The sequence below is a fragment of the Nomascus leucogenys genome, chromosome 11 (genome assembly GCF_006542625.1).
Source record: "Nomascus leucogenys isolate Asia chromosome 11, Asia_NLE_v1, whole genome shotgun sequence".
NCBI lineage: Eukaryota > Metazoa > Chordata > Mammalia > Primates > Hylobatidae > Nomascus > Nomascus leucogenys.
Genome location: NC_044391.1, coordinates 55,788,088 through 55,809,391, shown reverse-complemented (window position 1 = coordinate 55,809,391; position 21,304 = coordinate 55,788,088). Strand labels below are relative to the sequence as shown.

At 35.9% G+C, this 21,304-nt stretch overlaps 1 protein-coding gene across 1 annotated transcript; it reads left to right on the top strand.

Annotated features, from left to right (window-relative positions):
* Nucleotides 1-9,114: 9,114 nt before the first annotated feature.
* Nucleotides 9,115-10,166, top strand: LOC100601292 (olfactory receptor 6C1). Its single transcript, XM_003252859.3, has one exon. The coding sequence runs from the start codon at nt 9,148-9,150 to the stop codon at nt 10,099-10,101; it is 954 nt and encodes a 317-aa protein (XP_003252907.2). The 5' UTR covers nt 9,115-9,147; the 3' UTR covers nt 10,102-10,166.
* The last annotated feature ends 11,138 nt before the right edge of the window (nt 10,167-21,304 follow it).

Genomic DNA, 21,304 nt, shown 5'->3' with positions numbered 1-21,304 from the left:
ATGGTTTTATTACTATATTTAATTTCTGAATTAACAAAAGAGAAGTTTTTTGTGTCTAGAAACTTAATATATTTGAAGTTACATAGTTTTATTTAGAAATTTTCATAAAATTAAAAGTACAATATAGTCAGAAAAATGAAACTGATTTGGCTTCTGTTATGAATTTTTTATGAAGTCGAAGTTTTATTAGTTAAAAGCATGGTGTTTTCCTTACACAAAAATTAATTCAAGATGGATTAAAGACTTACATGTTAGACCTAAAACCATAAAAACCCTAGAAGAAAACCTAGGCAATACCATTCAGGACACAGGCATGGGCAAGGACTTCATGTCTAAAACACCAAAAGCAATGGCAACAAAAGCCAAAATTGATGAATGGGATCTAATTAAACTGAAGAGCTTCTGCACAGCAAAAGAAACTACTATCAGAGTGAACAGGCAACCTACAGTATGGGAGAAAATTTTCACAACCTACTCATCTGACAAAGGGCTAATATCCAGAATCTACAATGAACTCAAACAAATTTACAAGAAAAATCAAACAACCCCATCGAAAAGTGGGCGAAGGATATGAATAGACATTTCTCAAAAGAAGACATTTATGCAGCCAAAAAACACATGAAAAAATGCTCATCATCACTGGCCATCAGAGAAATGCAAATCAAAACCACAATGAGATACCATCTCACACCAGTTAGAATGGCCATCATTAAAAAGTCAGGAAACAACAGGTGCTGGAGAGGATGTGGAGAAATAGGAACACTTTTACACTGTTGGTGGGACTGTAAACTAGTTCAACCATTGTGGAAGTCAGTGTGGCGATTCCTCAGGGATCTAGAACTAGAAATACCATTTGACCCAGCCATCCCATTACTGGGTATATACCCAAAGGATTATAAATCATGCTGCTATAAAGACACATGCACACATATGTTTATTGTGGCACTATTCACAATAGCAAAGACTTGGAACCAACCCAAATGTCCAACAACGATAGACTGGATTAAGAAAATGTGGCACAAATACACCATGGAATACTATGCAGCCATAAAAAATGATGAGTTCATGTCCTTTGTAGGGACATGGATGAAACTGGAAAACATCATTCTCAGTAAACTATCGCAAGGACAAAAAACCAAACACCACATGTTCTCACTCATAGGTGGGAATTGAACAATGAGAACACATGGACACAGGAAGGGGAACATCACACTCCGGGGACTGTTGTGGGGTGGAGGGAGGGGGGAGCGATAGCATTAGGAGATATACCTAATGCTAAATGACGAGTTAATGGGCGCAGCACAACATGGCACATGGATACATATGTAACAAACCTGCACATTATGCACATGTACCCTAAAACTTAGAGTATAATAATAATAAAATTTAAAAAAAAGAAAGAGAATTTTAAAAAAAGGATGGTGTTTTCATTTACATAAATCTAGTTTTTAATTCATGCTCTGCCACTCACTGGCTGAGTAATCTTGGGCAAATTGTTTAAATTCCATGAGCCTCTGTTTGCTCATCAACAAAATATGGTTTGGATCATCTGCTTCACAGAATTTCTGTTGTAAGGAATAAATTAAATGATATATATAAATTAAATGAAATATGTAACACATGGGAAAGAGAAAGGACTAAATAAATAATTGCTATATAAGAAAATGAGCAAGAAAAAAAGAAAAACTTTTGCTAAATTTTAAAACCTATATTCAGAAAAATTTACGGTTTAAAAAAAAACAAGTACCTCTGTTGATATCCAGCTTGTTCCCAAAAAAGCCTCATTGAAATATTTTGAAAGTTCTTTTCAAAAGAAAAAAGAAAGTTCTTTGTTCTTTTAAAGGAAGCTTTGAGGAAAGCATAATAACAAAAAATGCTTCACAGTATATGTAGATTTATTCAAGTATCTGAGTACACTCGACAAGTATATCTATTTTTTTCTAAGTTTCTTATGCCTCTTCGTTATTAGAATCAAAAGAGAATCTTAGACTGAATCTTCAGCTTGAACCTCAAGAAAAACTTGCTATTAATATTACACAAAGTCAGGACTGAGAAATCTTCCTACATGCCACCTGCCATAAGTTCTAAGTCCTTTGATCCAGCAACACAGGTATTCTTAAAAACAAGAAAGTAAATTAGAAAAAAAATATATATAAATGTGTCATCTTTTTGAAAAATAAAAAGGACCCTAGAGGTCAATTAGGCCACTATTTGACAAACTTTCCCATACCTCAGAATCACCTGGAGGTTTTGTTTTGCTTTTCTTTTAATACTAATTCCTCGGTCACACTTTAATCTGAATATTGAAAAGAGTCTATTAGTGAGATGAGTGTGGGGAGGTACTCATTTATTTTAAAGAGTCCCAACTAAATCATAAAGTCACTCCCTGTAGAAGTAGAAGTTTCTAGAAGTTTGAGGACCACTTCATCGCTTCCCAGCAGAACAATAATTTTCTCATTCAAAGTTACTCAAAGTCACTAATAATTGTAAAGATTATTCTGAAAGGGTATTTCTCATATTTCCTGCATTGTTTCACAAATATGACTTCCAGGAATTTCTGTCTTTATTATACACAAATATGCAATAAACTGAGCTCATTTCATGCTTTCTGATGCCAATGGATACTAGGTTAAGTTGATGACACTTATTTAATGGTGATCACTAAATGCCGCTTACAAATGCTATAAGGTATTTGATAGCTATCTCTATATGCCATATAATGTCAAGGGAAAAAAACCTTCACACTTAGTATTGCTTGTTTGTTGTTATTTTCTTTTCTGTCTCATTGGATACTGTGTCCCAAGCTTCCTTTTCCAATTTAAATACTAATGTGTATTATGTTTTATATTCCTTAGTGTTTTGTGTACATTTCTCTTCTGGCAATTTTGATTCACTGAATTAGCCCCCTTGAGCCAGTGGCAGAGAGACTAGATAAAACATTAAGTACCTCATGGCATCTAATATCTATGTGGAAACCATGCCAGACCATTCTAAAACACTTTCAGATACTTTCCCTATTATATATTTTTGCTCCTTTCTCACTCTCTACTATCAAAGAGACATATCCCCTCTGGATAAAATGGGAAAATTAAGACAAAATATTGAAAATAGGAAGAAAATTTGTTCAATGAGAAAGTGAATGTTTTCAGAAATCCTGGTTTTACTGGATAGCAATGGCATTTGCTAATATTTCTACTATTCCAGCCATTCTGAATGTTAGTGAAACTATATGAAAATCAGAGGTAAGTAAAACCTATGGAAGGCAATGGAAGTCTCTCAAATCATAGCATTGAATCATTACTTAACAGCTCAACTTTTAATCAAAGTAAATAGGTGTTATACTTTGAAACGTGACATATTAAAATGTATAAAAAGGATTAGCATGTCCTATTACACCAGTTTATTCATTCTCTAATAATTAAAAGCAGGAAATTACTATCTCTGTCTCTGTGTTTTTAATCAAATATAGCCATATAGCACTGTGCTTAAGAGAACAGGCTAAGTAGTCTGAGATTATACTTAATGTGTGCTAGCTATTTGAATTAAGTTATATAATTTCTCTGAGCCTCAGCTCTTGGGAGTAAGGATAAAAACTTCAGTTATGTTATAAAGTCTAAATGAGATAAAGAAAAAAAGTCCCTAGTTCAGAATAGATACTGCCTTTAATAAATCACAACTACAATGAATATTTTTCCCAAATTAATTTCCAGTAAAGGAAAAATAAATAATATAACTATTCCTAGAGCCTACTAAATGCTGCATGATTTATGGAACACTTATTTATAGTATTTCAATTAATTCCCAAAAACATCCTTGAAATTTCAACTCTGTTTTAAACAGAGAAAACTGAAGTTTAAAGACATTAAGTAACTCACCCAAAGTCACAAATCCATTAAATGTCTCATTCATATCTCTCTAACATTAAAGCCTATATACTTTCTGTGATAATAAATTGGCCTTATTGGTCATAAATAAGAAATTAACAGTGTGTTAATACCACAGTTTTCTGTTAATTTATGTCCTTTTCCTATCTTGTTAAAATTATAAATGGCTAGTTAATGAACTGAAGGAATGAGGTTATGAGTGTTTATTTTCCAGAAACCTTTACAGAAATGAGTGTTACTATTTATGAAATTAAGTGTGATTTGGTGACACCTCTTTTCCCTTGATTTGCTTCTATACACACTTGTATGAAGGTTGAGAATTAAACCTGCCCATCATTATCGAAAGGAAGAAATATAAATTATTCCTATTTCTCCAGGGAAATAGTCATCTAAAATTATTATAAAAACAGTAAAAAACAAATTTAATAAAATAATTATTCCAAGCACTCAATGAATTTTCCTGAAGAGCCACTGTTTCATTCAGGCCTACAGAATTTCTCAAAGTTACCCTTGTGTCATGGCCCACAGCCTAGAATAACTGAGCAGTACCAAAGTGTATTTCAGCATAATTATAAAACTGAGCTATATATTGCCCACAACATTGAGCTAAATAATTTTCTTTTTCATTAGTGTATTAACCTAAGCTCTAAAGTTGAAAAATAAAGAGTGATACGAGTAATATAGTTTTTGAAGATATGCTCTGCAAAATTTTTTCAGTGATCTCTATTAAGGTGAAGAAGAAAGAATTGAGTAAACAGAAAAATTTAAGAACTAGATTTTCAAAGTATTTCCATTACTAAGGGGGGTCTCAACTCAGTGTAATTTAATACCTTATTAAAAAGTACACACACACACACACACACACACACACAGAGTAATAAAATAGAGCCAGTCGGTCCCTTATCTCAGTCTCTTAAAAGCACATACCTAGATTCTTCAAACTGATTTAGTCTCTAATAGTCCCTTTCTTACCAGGCACATCAAATAATTGCCAATATTTAACCTAATTTATTTAAAGGGTCATCGTTAATATTTACTTGATGGCAGAGCAAAATATAGGGTTGTTTCTAGAAAGCTCTGAAGATGCTTTGTAACCATTTTATTTAGTAAATATTAAATATCGCCCTTAATTTTCATTTTAAATGGCTCAAATAATTTGTTGCAGGAATCTTTAGAAAACAAGTAAGTAATTTTGTTGAAATGGTGGAAGTAAATGAAAACAACCTAAGCCATATTCTTCCAGGAGAAAATATGGATTTGCATTCAGATATAAAAATCCAAGATAATTAATTAAATGCTTGGAGCTTTTCCTCATTATCTGTATGAATACGTCCTGAGATCTTTTAATTCTCTAGGAATTCATTGCAACTTGCTAAACATTGAGGTTCAATCCTCTCAAAGGACTAGGGATGCTGATAATTTTTATCAAGCTTATTTTATATTGGCAAATGAATACAATTCATTAAACTTTCATAAACATTTCTACATAAAAGCACGATATACCACACCCAGTTCTTGTTATTGGATCACATACTACTAGAGTTTCTTTAAGCCTGTTTCCCTAGTCTTTGAAGACCAGCTATAGAAGTGTCTATTTTTTGTGTGAAGTCTCTCATGAACCCTTCAAATAACAACTTGTATCTTCCCTCACAGCTTTTCCTATGTTCCCTCACAGCTTTCATCTGAAGCAAAAGAATGAGTCATGGTATTATTATTCAGTAAAGTGTTAAAAAAAATTAGCAGGGAATTTAAGAGGAAAGCAGATATGCAAAAACAGTTGAAATAAGGTGAATAATACAGTGCATTGATACATTATTCACTATAGACTAGTAATAATATAATATATATTTTTTTAAAACTTGAGTCTGTCATGTCAGTAAGTTGTTGAATAAAACTGAATCTTCAGATTGAATCCAAATCTTGTATATTTGGTATGAATGTATTTTGTGACTTCAAAGTGTTATGAAAAGCTCATGCTTTTAATGAAAAATAAACCCTGATGAAATAAGAGTGATGTTGCTGGAGCTGGAGTAAAGTGAAATGAAAGGATGAATTGTAAAAAAAAATTTAAACCCAGTAATTCAGAAATAATGTTTCATGAGGTTTTCTTTCAATTTACGTATCAATAAAATGTGGTTCCCTTTTCATATATTTTGTTTTAAATTTAGCCAATACAGTGAACTTGATCCAAATATGTAAACACAGCTCACAAGGTAAGACATGTAAGAAAATACATCTTGTAAAACAAAGATGAAAAACCAAGTAAGATCCAGGCTAGAATATCAGCATAAAATAGCAAACTGCACTGATGGCAGTGTGTGATTCACTAACAAACTCAACTTTAATTAATTAATTAATTAACTAGATGAGTGTTTCCTTTAAACCTACCACAACTATACTAAATACTGGATTATGTTGAAATAGCTTTGAAGATAAAATCCCGTTCTAACTCTCAAGAATGCACAGAGTAACAGAGGAGTTAACAGGAGATTTCAGCCTGTTGTAAGTGTGATGAGTTGGGAAGAATGAGCATAATATTCTCATGCAATGCACACAATGGGTAGTAAACCTAGTGTTGTAGAAATAAGAACAAAGGTAATCTGGGATGTCATTACAATGTATTACCCACAGTGCTTTTATATATATATATATATATACACACACACACGTATACACACATATATATACACATATATACACACAAATAATTACATACGCACACTCACATATGTATATATAATATATATGCACATACAATTTACTGCAAGCTTCAATCACTTTCAGAAGGGTTATTACTAATGAAGAGCAGAGAAAATAACTGGCAGTGAGTAGCAATGTTGACAAGCTATGAACATGACAGTGATCAAATCCTGGTTGAAGATAAGAGAAGTGGAGTGTGTGGGGGGTGGGGCGGGGGGTGTGGTGGTGGTTATGAGGTGAAAGAGGCAGCTATACCGTGGTGGGAGAGGTCAGCACCACGTAGACAAGGAAGAGCAAAGATTTACTTGCCTAGAATGTTCGACAGGTACTATGAAACCTGGTGAATTTTTTCCTATTGCTTTGTTGTTATTGTTCTCATGTGACTCTCTTGGTGCCAAATATAATTATTACTATTTATTTAAGACATAACCTTTTGGACAGGACACCATCCCATTTCCAGAGATTTTCAGCTCAATGGTTAGGAAATACTTTCTCCATAGAACAAAGCCTCATACAGCTTTTGCTAAATGCTAAGCATTTTTCTAAATGCCTTATAAACATATGTTATACAATATATAATAAATTTATTTATATAAATGTATGAAAATATAAATATAAATTATACAAATACATATATTTATAAAGAATTTAGAAAATTTATAAGTAAGCTAATATATATTAAGTTATATGAAAGTTATTAAGTTAAATATATTAACTTAATGCTCACAAAAACTCTGAGATAGACTTGTATACGGTGGAAGAAACTATACGTGAGGATACTGAGACACAGAAGTGTTAAGTGATTTTCAGACGTAGTAAATAGGTTGGATTCAAAACTAGATAACCTCACTCGTTTCTATGAAAATGTTTATGACAATATCATTTGAACTTTATTTTTAAAAAGAAAGAATTAAAAATTGCTATTTCAAAGTATGAATACCCAATTAAGCAAATCTTCTTGGAGAATACTTATCTATTATCTCTTTAACTGAGGGCATCCTTCTCAAATTAATAATATTTTATTATTTACTTATTTATTTCAATTAGAAAGCAAAATGGCTTCTACAGGAATAAAAGTCATAAAATGACACACAGGTAGGCTGAAATATCATGAAATATCATGAAATATTGATTCACATGCAATAAACTTCAGCTTTGGGCTCTTCCAGCTTACATTATTCTATACTTCTTCCTCTTCTGTATTCCAAACATCTGAAGTTGTTCATGGTAATGGCATAAGTATTTCTGATTTTCAATAAAGTGGACATAGGAGTTGGAAAATCTTAATATTCACAAAAGTTGATCGATGGCATTAAGGTTAAATAAAATATAGAGACATATCTCTAAAATTTAAAACATCTTAGGTGGTAACCAAAAACTTCAATTCAAGGCATACACACAGACCAGGTGGTTTTTCAGTATGTCCAAAGAATGAAGAGAAGGTTAGAAGCTGTATAAAAAAGAGAAATGTTATATATTGCTCTTCAAGAAAGTTCATTGACACTGGAAAGGTTTAGGGGAGCTGCCAAGTTTTGGTTGGTAAGTTAAGGCAATGAGTAAAACTACCCATAGGATCACAGCAGGTGATTTCAGCAGCTATTAGATAACACAGATTTCAGGTTACAGCAGGCAACTTCAGCAGTCAGGCTTACACAGAATTACTTTCTTAGAGCAATGCCATGTGCCCTGTGTGCTTTTTCCCCCCTGGCATCTTGACCCTGTGTTGGTTGGGTATGACAAAATGACCCAACCCAATCCATATAATCAACTTTCACAATGGCTAAGGACAAAGCACTCACTTTTTAAAAACTAGGCTGGGTGCAGTGGCTCATGCCTGTAATCCCAGCACTCTGGGAGGCCAAGGTGGTGGATCACTGGAGGTCAGGAGTTCGAGACCAGCCTGGCCAACATGGCGAAACCCCGTCTCTACTAAAAATACAAACATTAGCCGGGTGTGGTGGCACATGCCTGTAATCCCAGCTACTCAGGAGGCTGAGGCAGAAGAATCGCTTGAACCCAGGAGGCAGAGGTTGTAGTGAGCCAAGATCGCACCAGTGCACTCCAGCCTGGGTGACAGAGTGAGACTCCACCTCAAAAAAAAAAAAAAAAAAAAAAACTTCAAGTATCTTCTCCATATTGAGAATTATCAGAGTAATCAAACTTTTACATAAATAGGAAACTTGTATAGGGGTTTGTGCAAGGATACAAAGGTGGTTCTGATTAGGGAGGAAACTTGTAGGCATGTCTTTGAAAGATAACAGATATTATGTGGAGTCAGAAAAGTCTAGTTTCAAATTCCTCCCCTACCACTTCCAACTGTGATACCAAACTTTAATTTTTAACCTGTCTTATGTGAAGAGTTTTCACCTGTAAAAGAGTGGAAATTAAAGGACCACTGTTATTATCGGGTGGTGTTAAGTTTCCCCTTGAAGTAGAAATGGCATACTATGTCAACCAAACTCCAGCTCCGTACTTGGATATTTGTTAATAGATAACTCTTCAAGTTTGTTCTTTGTACTTTCTCTTATAGGTCTGGCAGGGGAAAAAAGAAAGCAACTGAAGAATGAGAAACCATACAGAAATAACAGAGTTTATTCTTCTGGGATTGACAGATGACCCAAAGTTTCAGGTTGTAATCTTTGTCTTCCTGCTCATCACCTATGTGCTCAGCATCACTGGGAACCTGACCATTATCACCCTCACCCTGCTGGATTCCCACCTGCAGACCCCCATGTATTTCTTCCTCAGAAATTTCTCCATATTAGAAATTTCATTCACAACCGTCAGTATACCCAAGTTTCTGGGTAACATTATTTCAGGAGATAAAACCATTTCCTTTAATAATTGCATAGTTCAGTTATTTTTTTTCATTCTCTTGGGAGTCACAGAGTTTTACCTTCTGGCTGCCATGTCCTATGACCGCTATGTGGCCATCTGCAAGCCTCTGCATTACTTGAATATCATGAATCGAAGAGTCTGCACACTGCTTGTTTTTACTTCTTGGCTGATTTCATTCTTAATCATATTCCCTGCACTCATGTTGCTCTTAAAGCTTGATTACTGTAGGTCTAATATTATTGACCATTTTACCTGTGATTATTTTCCTCTGCTGCAACTTGCTTGTTCAGACACAAAATTCTTAGAGGTGATGGGATTTTCTTGTGCTGTGTTTACTCTAATGTTCACTTTGGCATTAATATTTCTGTCCTACATATACATTATCAGAACAATTTTGAGAATTCCTTCTACAAGTCAGAGGACAAAGGCCTTTTCCACATGTTCTTCCCACATGGTTGTTATCTCCATCTCTTATGGCAGCTGCATTTTTATGTACATTAAACCCTCAGCAAAAGATAGAGTGTCCTTGAGCAAGGGAGTGGCAATACTAAACACCTCAGTAGCCCCCATGATGAACCCCTTTATTTACAGCCTAAGAAATCAGCAAGTCAAGCAAGCTTTCATTAACGTGGCAAGGAAGACTGTATTTTTCACAAGCACACGAAATGGTATGCTGTGATGAATTAGAGGCACAGGAAAGGACAATATGAATTTTCAGTAGCTTCTTCAATCAAAATGGCCTCCTTGCAGTCTTCTGCATCATTTTCTTTTTCCTAAAAGTTTGCAAGCATATTTATTTAATATATTTCTCATTTGACTTAAAATAATTTTCTTGTGTCTTCCTGACACCCCCTCCTTTGAACAATTTTTGTAAAATTACAAGCTCTTCAAGAATATTTTGAAAACTAAAATTATTCTTTAGTTTACTTCAAGAAATAAAATTATACCTAGATACATTGGAATGGCTTTATAAATATCAATATGATATTCTATTTGTTATACACAGAACATGTAGTTTTATAATTTTAATTTATTCTTATAGAAATTCCCTTCACTATGCTACTGATGTTGTAGGAAATATGTGAAAGATACAATATAATTTTTTAAAAATGTAAGTGAATTCATTTGAAAAGCAAAAAACAAAATTTCATTACTCATTTTAATTAGGTATATTCGTGAAATTAATCTATTAATAAAGGAGCCTAGACCATTATCAATATATACTTTTTTGTTGTAAGTGCTAAGTAGATCTCCATATTTGTGAATCCCATAATATTCTCTCTGTAGAATGACAGATGATGGATAGACACATACACAAATACATATATAGGTTTTGTCAAACATAGAGAATATATAGTATATTCCTAAGATACGTTAATTTTCTGTGAGTGGAAAATAAGCTTCTTTCTATCATTACCTAAAAGTAGTATGTAAATCTTCTTAAATTTTAGACTAGTTTAAAACAGGATATGTATCCAAATTATTTTATACCTGAACAAAATTATTTAAAGTTTAGTTTTATAGAAAATAAAAGCTTCAGAACAAAGCAAAAGATTTTTAGTATATCTAAAATTATGATTTTTATCTGTTAAAATTTTGCTTCCTTGTACTTAACATATTAATAAATGTCTAAAGTATGCAAGCAAGATAAGTGTGTGTGTGCCCATGATTTCAAAAGCTGAAATAAGAATTAATGATAGTAAAAATGCACTATAAATTTTATTGACCACATTTTTAAGTAACAGAAAAATTATAATTCTAATCAGTGATACAAAATTCTTTAAGATTTTTGTGCCATATATTCAACTGGGAGACTAAGAACAAGATTTGCTGAGAAAAAAAGTCAAAGAAAACTGAAATGAATTCAAAATGTTAAACAGAAGATAGAAATGGCTTCTTAATTTTATTACTTCCTATTAGAAATAACATTTTCATGTTAGAGAAGAAAAATGATTGAAAGTCTGTGGTTTCTCTGCCTTCTGAGCATATATTTTCTCATGTGTAAACCAGGCATAACATCTCAAGTAAGTTACTATAAGAACGGAAATCAATCTGTAAAGCATGTAACATAATGAGCTAACAATACATAGTAACAATTATTTCTATTGTTATTTTTACATATAGTACATCTATGATTATGTTCAGATTTAAATTTTAAAAAATTTTATTTCTTTAGGATTTCAGGTCAATAATAGCTGACAGCTGACAGATGCATTTATAAGAATTAAAACTAAATGACATTATCATCAATGTTTGAAAAGATGTATAAACTAAATTCAGTAACAGATGAGAAAATTTTACTCAGAGTTATCTATGGAAGCCTGATAAAGATGATTGTATGATTATAAAATATTGAGAAATTCATTATGCTATAACATGATTGATATGAAAAATAATTACAGAATTTTGGAATTTTTAAATGAGAGAGGTGAGAGAGTCCTTGGAATATCGATATTGGTGCATATTATATTGTTACTGAGAAACCGGATATGTACATGTACCTAGCCAGAAACAAATTATAGAATTGCTTGAAGACCAGTCTGAAATATTTGTATTCTTTATGGTAATTGATTTAGAATTATTTTAGACTCTTTAGAAAGTAATCAATATGATTACCAGGAATAAGTGCTTAGATTCTAAAGAATAACCTTGTAGTATAGTTTGAAGTCAGGTAGCGTGATGCCTCCAGCTTTGTTCTTTTGGCTTAGGATTGACTTGGTGATGCGGACTCTTTTTTGGTTCCATATGAACTTTAAAGTAGTTTTTTCCAATTCTGTGAAGAAAGTCATTGGTAGCTTGATGGGGATGGCATTGAATCTGTAAATTATCTAAGGCTACAGTAACCAAAACAGCATGGTACTGGTACCACAACAGAGACATAGATCAATGGAACAGAACAGAGCCCTCAGAAATAATGCCACATATCTACAACTATCTGATCTTTGACAAACCTGACAAAAACAAGAAACGGGGAAAGGATTCCCTATTTAATAAATGGTGCTGGGAAAACTGGCTAGCCATATGTAGAAAGCTGAAACTGGATCCCTTCCTTACACCTTATACAAAAATTAATTCAAGATGGATTAAAGACTTACATGTTAGACCTAAAACCATAAAAACCCTAGAAGAAAACCTAGGCAATACCATTCAGGACACAGGCATGGGCAAGGACTTCATGTCTAAAACACCAAAAGCAATGGCAACAAAAGCCAAAATAGACAAATGGGATCTAATTAAACTAAAGAGCTTCTGCACAGCAAAAGAAACTACCATCAGAGTGAACAGGCAACCTACAGAATGGGAGAAAATTTTTGCAACCTACTCATCTGACAAAGGGCTAATATCCAGAATCTACAATGAACTCAAACAAATTTACAAGAAAAAAACAAACAACCCCATCAAAAAGTGGGCGAAGGACATGAACAGATACTTCTCAAAAGAAGACATTTATGCAGCCAAAAAACACATGAAAAAATGCTCATCATCACTGGCCATCAGAAAAATGCAAATCAAAACCACAATGAGATACCATCTCACACCAGTTAGAATGGCCATCATTAAAAAGTCAGGAAACAACAGGTGCTGGAGAGGATGTGGAGAAATAGGAACACTTTTACACTGTTGGTGGGACTGTAAACTAGTTCAACCATTGTGGAAGTCAGTGTGGCGATTCCTCAGGGATCTAGAACTAGAAATACCATTTGACCCAGCCATCCCATTACTGGGTATATACCCAAAGGATTATAAATCATGCTGCTATAAAGACACATGCACATGTATGTTTATTGCGGCACTATTCACAATAGAAAAGAGTTGGAACCAACCCAAATATCTAACAACGATAGACTGGATTAAGAAAATGTGGCACATATACACCATGGAATACTATGCAGCCATAAAAAATGATGAGTTCATATCCTTTGTAGGGACATGGATGAAACTGGAAAACATCATTCTCAGTAAACAATCACAAGGACAGAAAACCAAACACCGCATGTTCCCACTCATAGGTGGGAACTGAACAATGAGAACTCATGGACACAGGAAGGGGAACATCACACTCCGGGGACTGTTGCGGGGTGGGGGGAGGGGGGAGGGACAGCATTAGGAGATATACCTAATGCTAAATGACGAGTTAATGGGTGCAGCAAAACAACATGGCACATGGATACATATGTAACAAACCTGCTCATTGTGCACCTGTACCCTAAAACCTAAAGTATAATAATAAAAAAAAAGATTCTAAAGAATAATAACTCAACCATTGTGTTCTTTATATGCAGATAGGTGATCCCACATTTGCAACACATAATCACACCGTTAGATTCTTATTGCTATAAACTCTGCTTTTCTATAATAGAGAGATTAGCATTCATTTTTCATGCACTTTTTGAAGAGAGAGATAAAAAAATATAACTCGTGTAACTAGAGTTCATTCACAGTATTATACAAGAAATATAAAAGATAACTATCATAGAGGGCCTGGATGGTAATGCAGCCAGACTTCCATCAGAGACACCATTAAAATACCCACAAAAAGAAGTCTTTTTAGGCCAGGCACAGTGGCTCATGCCTGTAATCCTAGTACTGTGGGAGGCCAAGATGGGCAGATCCCCTGAGATCAGGAGTTTGAGACCAGCCTGGGCAACACAGTGAAACCCCATGTCCACTAAAATACAAAAAATCAGCCAGGCGTGGCAGCATGTGCCTGTAATCCCAACTACTCAGGAGGCTGAGACAGGTGAATCACTTGAACCTTGGGAGGCAGAGGTGGCAGTGAGCTGAGATTGCACCACTGAACCCAAGCACATGCCACCCAGCCTGGGTGACAGAGCATGGGTGACATTCATCCTAGGTTGACAGTTCCAGACTAACAGATTAACAGCTCAAAACAATTCAAATATATTATTGTCCTTAGAAACAAGTATAAGTTATATGGTTACAGTATAATTCCTCTAGTGTCTTCCAAATAAGCTTTCACTTTCAGGAAGTGCTTGTAGACATTCAACATTTAATTCATATTACTGGTTTCTACCCAATAGGTATCTACTCATATACAGACATTTTACAATGGTGTTGAATGGATAACTCTATCTTCAGATAGCTAGGTTTGGGTCATTTCCTAGGCTAAACTTCTATACTGATTTTACTTAACAAACAAGATTTATTTAAAGGAAGTCCGTAATAGGAAATTGGACAGAACCTATACGTGTGGACACTTTGGTTTTAACCATAAATTATTACAGCAGTTTAGAAAGAATACAGTTGTGGGAAGTGGGCTGTATTACTGATGAAAAACTTAGCCTGTATCCAGGAATAGGTTGTTCTCTGCATATTTTGAGACCTGAGATTCCTGAAATCCCCATTTCTCTTACCAACCAGACAGTCTGCAACAGTAGGGCTGCATTTTTCATTTCCAATATCTTAAGAATTGGATAAATGTCTTTAAGAATTTGAATAAACTATAGTATAGCTATACACTGCAGCTGTAGAAGGGATGAGAGATATACACTGTTGTAGCATGGTCCTCAGGACATATATTGATTAAATAAAATAGGGAAAATAGTTGTATGTTTTACTAAGAAGGAGGAATATTAATATGTAAATTATTTATGATTAAAAGGTAACAAATGAGGCCACCTGTGGTGGCTCATGCCTATAACCCCAGCACTATGGGAGGCTGAGGCGGGTAGATCACTTGAGGTCAGGAGTTCAAGACCAGCCTGGCCAACATGGTGAAACCCGGTCTCTACTAAAAATACAAAAATTAGCTGGGTGTGGTGGTGTGTACCTGTAATCCCAGCTACTTGGGAGGCTGAGGCAGGAGAATCGCTTGAACCCATGAGGCAGATGTTGCAGTGAGCCGAGATCACACCACTCCAGTCCAGCCTGGGTGACAGAGCAAGACTCCATCTTGAAAAAAAAAAAGGAACAAATGAGCAATAAGCCATAACATTTTTTAAAACTGCCTATGGAGAAGGAAATGAGAGATATGACTAGCTGGATTTCCTAGGCCGACTAAGAATCCCTAAGCCTAGCTGAGAAGGTGACCGCTTCCACCTTTAAACACGGGGCTTGCAACTTAGCTCATACCCAACCAATAAGATAGTAAAGAGAGCTCACTAAAATGTGAATTAGGCAAAAACAGGAGGTAAAAAACATAGCCAATCATCTATTGCCTGAGAGCACAGCGAGAGGGACAATGATCGGGACATAAACCCAGGCATTGGAGCTAGCAACGTCTACCCTCTTTGGGTCCCCTCCCTTTGTATGGGAGCTCTGTTTTCACTCCATTAAATCTTGCAACTGCACTCTTCTGGTCCGTGTTTCTTACGGCTCGAGCTGAGCTTTCGCTCTGTCCACCACTGTTGTTTGCCACCATTGCAGACCCGCCGCTGACTTCCATCCCTCCAGATCTGGCAGGGTGTCTGCTGTGCTCCTGATCCAGTGAGGCTCCCATTGCCACTTCTGATCCTGCTAAAGGCTTGCCATTGTGTTTCATTTGGGAAGAAATAATAAGAGATAGGTTACTTGGTAGATAAATTCTCTTTATCTAACCAGATATATATCTAGGAAGTTACTCTTAAATTTGTTGGTCATCTAAAAGTATTGTTAGTCCATCCCTTCTCCTTTGTCAAAAGTCAAAAAACAATAGTGGTTGGCTTGTATGTAGTGAAAAGGGAACACATCTACACTGCTGGTGGGAATGTAATTTATTTATAATAAATGGAGAACTCATTTTATTATTATTTTTTTAATTTCTAATGTTATTTCAATAGTTTTGGGGGTACAGGTGGCTTTTGGTTACATGGATAAGTTCCTTAATGGTGATTTCTGAGATTTTGGTGTACCTACCCCCCAAGCAGTGTACACTGGACCTAATATGTAGTATTTTATCCTTCACACCTCTCCCACCTTTCTCCCTGAGTCCCCAAAGTCCACGGTATCATCTTATCTTTTCATGTTCTCATAGTTTAGCTCCCACTTATAAGTGAGAAGATACGATATTTGCTTTTCCATTTCTGTTACTTCACTTAGAATAATGGCTTCCAGCTCCATTCAAGTTGCTGCAAAAGACCTTATTTTGTTTGTTTTTATGGCTGAGTAGTATTTCACGAGGTATGTATACCACATTTTCTTCACCCACTCATTGGCTGATGGGCACTTAAGCTGGTTCCATATCTTTGCAATTGCAAATTGTGCTGCTATAAACAGGTGTGTGCATGTGTCTTCTTCATACAATGACTTCTTTTCCTTTGGGTGGATACACAGTAGTGGGATTGCTGGATTGAATGGTAATTCTACTTTTAGTTCTTTAAGGAATCTCTATATTGTTTTCCGCAGTGGTTGTACTAGTTTACATTCCCACCAACAGCATAAATGTGTTCCCTTTTCACCACATGCACACCAACATCTATTGTTTTTGACTTTTTTTTTTTTGGGAGGTTGTCTCACTCTGTCACTCAGGCTGGAGTCCAATGGCACAATCTTGGCTCATTGCAGCCTCTGCCTTCCAGGTTCAAGCAATTCTCCTGCCTCAGCCTCCCAAGTAGCTGGAATTACAGGCGTGCACCACCATGCCCAGCTAATTTTTGTATTTTTAATGGAGATGGGGTTTCTCCATGTTGGCGAGGATGGTCTCAATCTTCTGACTTCATGATCCACCTGCCTCGGCCTCCCAAAGCACTAGGATTACAGGTGTGAGCCACTGCACCCGGCCTGTTTTTGACTTTTTAATTATGGCCATTCTTGCAGGTAAGGTGGTCTCTCATTGTGGTTTTAATTTGCATTTCCCTGATAATTAGTGATGTTGAGCATTTTTTCATATGTTTGTTGGCAGTTTGCATATCTTCTTTTGAGAATTTTCTATTCATGTCCTTTGCCCATTTTTTGATAGGATTATTCATTTTTTTTCTTACTGATTTGTTGGAGTTCCTTGTAGGTTCTGGATACTAGTCCTTTGTCAAATGCATAGTTTGCAAATATTTTCGGGGAACTCACTGTAAATGGTTTTGCCATTTAAAAGATTATATTCAGCCCACTAATTTCTACAAACCTTAAATCTTACCTCAAGTCATCCCTGAAAAAAGTCAACCACACTGTTTGTGCAATTCAAAATTAAGCTGCACACCCTCTATGGCCTCTTCATTTTGGAAGGCTAACTGTATGATCTGCCTGAGACAGCATTAACAGAAACAAAGCAGTACATAAAATCCAGTAAGCTATTTGTTTATTTTTATTCTGCTTTTGGGTTAGTGTGGCAAAATGAAACCCCATGCATACAATAAAGGAAGGTTAAGGACATGATGCCCAGTTCTCTGTGGTCAAGCCAAACAAGCAAGGTGAAAAAAGGTTATGGAAGGAAATTACTCTAAATATAAGGGGCAAACAGGGCCTAAGTCAAAATTTTCTGAGGCTTACCTTATCCCATTGGCCAAACTAACCCTTACTGCCTTTGGAGGCAAGGTCTCACAAGAAAATGATGCAGAATGAGGAGGAGTGAAAGGGTTTGCTGAGTATTTATGAAAGATGAAGAGACAGTTTTCTCTCTCAGAATAGAGAGAAAATGTGTATAGATGCATAGGTTGGTCAGATAACTACACTAGAGAGCAGAAGAGACATAGACGGCAGGGCCCCAGGTCAAGTTATTAAAAATGTTATAGTCTATCTTTAGGACATTCATAGTTATTCTAATTTTTTTTAATTATAGTGTATAATTTATAAATCATTAACTTTATTCATTGAATTTATTAAACTTCAGTGTATTAGATATCAATATGACTACATTTTTTAAAAAACACAAGTGTAAAGCTTTTTAAAAACCTAGGAAACAGATGCCCTAGGTATTATAGTTGCAAGAGGAGGATAGGAAAATGGAATTCCCGGGAAATAGAAAAGTGATTGGCATAAACACAATGACATTTTAATCAAGCACAGGTGTTTACAATTATATTTATCTTTATAATTAATTTTATTTTTGTTGTAAATAGGAAATTTTCCAAAACTCCACTTCTTTGTTTGAAGAAAAAAAATAGAACAGCTCAGAAATTCAAAGTTTCGACAGGTGGTCACAACACATAAAATTTTTTTAAAAAGTCAAAAATTAAAGTGCCAAAAAATACCCATTGCATCAGAGAAAAGTGGGGATCTGAGCTAAAAATGTTCTTTTCCTTTTTCCCAAGTGTACTAATACAAGATGTCAGTTCCATCTCCTAAGATCAAGTAAAAGAATGAAAGTTGAAGAAAAAGTTGTAGTGTTTATTTAATGGAGCTCAATCATCATAGGAAAAAAAACAAAATCATGGGAAAACTTTTGTCCTTAAAATTATCAATAATAAGAGTTATCAAGTAAATCTCTTGCTACTCTGGCTATATATAGATGATTAAATCAAGAAGTAAGCATTTGCATGTTGGGAAAAAGCTGAGTGTTGGGAAGAAAGCTGAGGCAGGGCTTGCATGTCTGACATAATGTCCTCTGGAATGTGTGTAGACTTGCTGGCTCCTTGCTTCTAGCCCTCCTAGGCTCCTAGATCAATTGTATTCCCATTATCTCAAGTAGCAGAACATTTTCCCTATACGTGCTAAACCATCACAGCTGTAGATCATGTGCCTGCCCTTTTGACTCCCACATTCTCACCACCTGTTTCTTTGTTGGATTACCAATAAATAGTGTGGGCTCCCAGAGCTTGGGGCCTTCACAGCCTCCACAATTGCAATGGCCCCCTGGTCCCACTTTCCTCTCTCAAACTGTCTTTTTTCTCAATCCTTTGACTACGCCAGACTTTGTCACCCCCACGACCTGGTGTTGGAGCTGAGCACCCCAACATTCCTGGCTGCCCAATGTGGGGTGACAAAGGCCCTGGTGAAGGAACACTAGAGCGTGTGAAAGCGGAGGATGCATCATCAAAGGACACCTGAGGATGCATCATCAAAGGACACCTGAGGATGTCTAAAAGAAGCTCGGTGGGAAAGCTGAGCACTTGGAAGAATGAGGGTAACAACGGGACAAAGTGAAAGCAGACATTCTGCTTATTTAAATTTCTTAAGGCATTTATTAGGAAGAGGGGGAGTGAAAGTTAGTACTCAGAATGTGTTATCACTCTTTAGTGCGGTAAAGCAGTTTTGCCCATGGTTCCCAGAACAAGGGACTATGGAGTTGGATGAATGGGAGAGAAATGGCAGAGATTTAAAAACAGCATATAAAGATGGAACAAAAATTCCAGTCTTGGTTTGGTCAATGTGGGTGCTAATAAAAGCAGCTCTTGAGCCATTTCAAACAAATGATGAGGAAGATTCAGATAAGGAAGAGGAGGACGACTGTAAAAAAACTAACTTCAGATTCTGAATGAGAGGAACAGGAAATGGAGGAGATTAAAGAAAAGAAAGGGAAACTGAAAAAAGTGTGTTTTACTAGCCCGTTGGCTCCACCTGCTGAATTAGGTGAAAGGCCACCTCCTGTCTCTCCCCTTAATGGGCAAGAAAATGAATTAGCTACAAAACTTACCACTCCTGTAGTTGCAAAATTAAAACCTGGAGCAATTGGTGGTGCTAAACAAAATTCTATACAAAAAGCTAGAGCCGAGGAAGACCTTGAAGCATGGCAACAGAATATAGCTTATTGGACCACCTTTCCTTTTAAGATGCTCTCCTCCCCAATTTCTACCCAGCTTAACCCCCCTGCAATACAATCTCCAAGCCTTGGCTCCTTGGCCAGGGCCTTGGAACTGATAACCCAGTACTTTAACAACTGGAACTGTGTCTATGACAACAAAATAGATCAGGATGAAAATGAATTGAGTAAATTAAAGGGAGGTGCATATTCCTATAGTGGCAAATGGGGGCTATAAGCAAACGTCCTTCTGCTGTGCTTCCAAAATCCATCTATAAAGGAGAAAGAAAGAGAAAGAGAGAGATACACAAGTAGTTAAAGAAAAAACAGAGTACTCTATTCCTTTAAAAGCCAGGGTAAATTTAAAACTTACAATTGATAATTGAAAGTCTTCTCTGTGACCCTACAACACTCCAATACTACCTTGTTGTCAGTGAAAACAAGGATGTAGCCCGAAAGCACTGAGACCACTGACAACCAGTAGCCTTCGTATCAAAAATCCTTAACCCAGTAACCTGAGGATGGCCCAAATGCATTCAGTCTGTAGCAGCAACTGCTTTGCTAGCAGGAAAAAAGTAGAAAAATAACCTTTAGAGGAAACCTCATTGTGAGCACACCTCACCAGTTCAGAGCTATCCTAAGTAAAAAAGCAAAAAGGTAGCTTACTAACTCAATCTTAAAGTATGGGGCTATTCTGTTAGAAAAAGGTGATTTAACATTAACTACTGAAAATTCCCTTAACCCAGCAGGCTTCCTAAAGAGTGATTTAAATCTTAATTACCATATGAAGGTCAGACCAGACCTAGGAGGAACTCCCTTCAGGACAGGGCGATAGATGGTTCCTCCGGGGAGATTGAGGGGAAAAAAAATGTATTCAGTAATTGATAGGGAAACTCTTATAGAAGCAGAGTTAGGAAAATTGCCTAATAATTGGTCTGCCCAAACGTGTGAGCTGTTTGCGCTCAGCCAAGCCTTAAAGTGCTCACAGAATCAAAAAACTCTTATCTCAATCCTGATCAAAACATTACCTATACCCTCTCTGAAACGAATTTGCTAAGAACTGTTGCTTGTGGGAATGCATCTTGATGGGGCAGCTGGGTTGTTATGAAATAGGAACCCAGCCCAACTCTAGAACTCACCCCTGAGTGCAAAGGCAATGTTGGGCACGCTGGTAAAGGACCACTAGAATCCAAAAGCCCAGACCCCTTTCTTTGTGGTCAAGAAAGGTAGGAAACAGGTGCAGGACTGCTGCATCGGTGAGCATAACTAATCT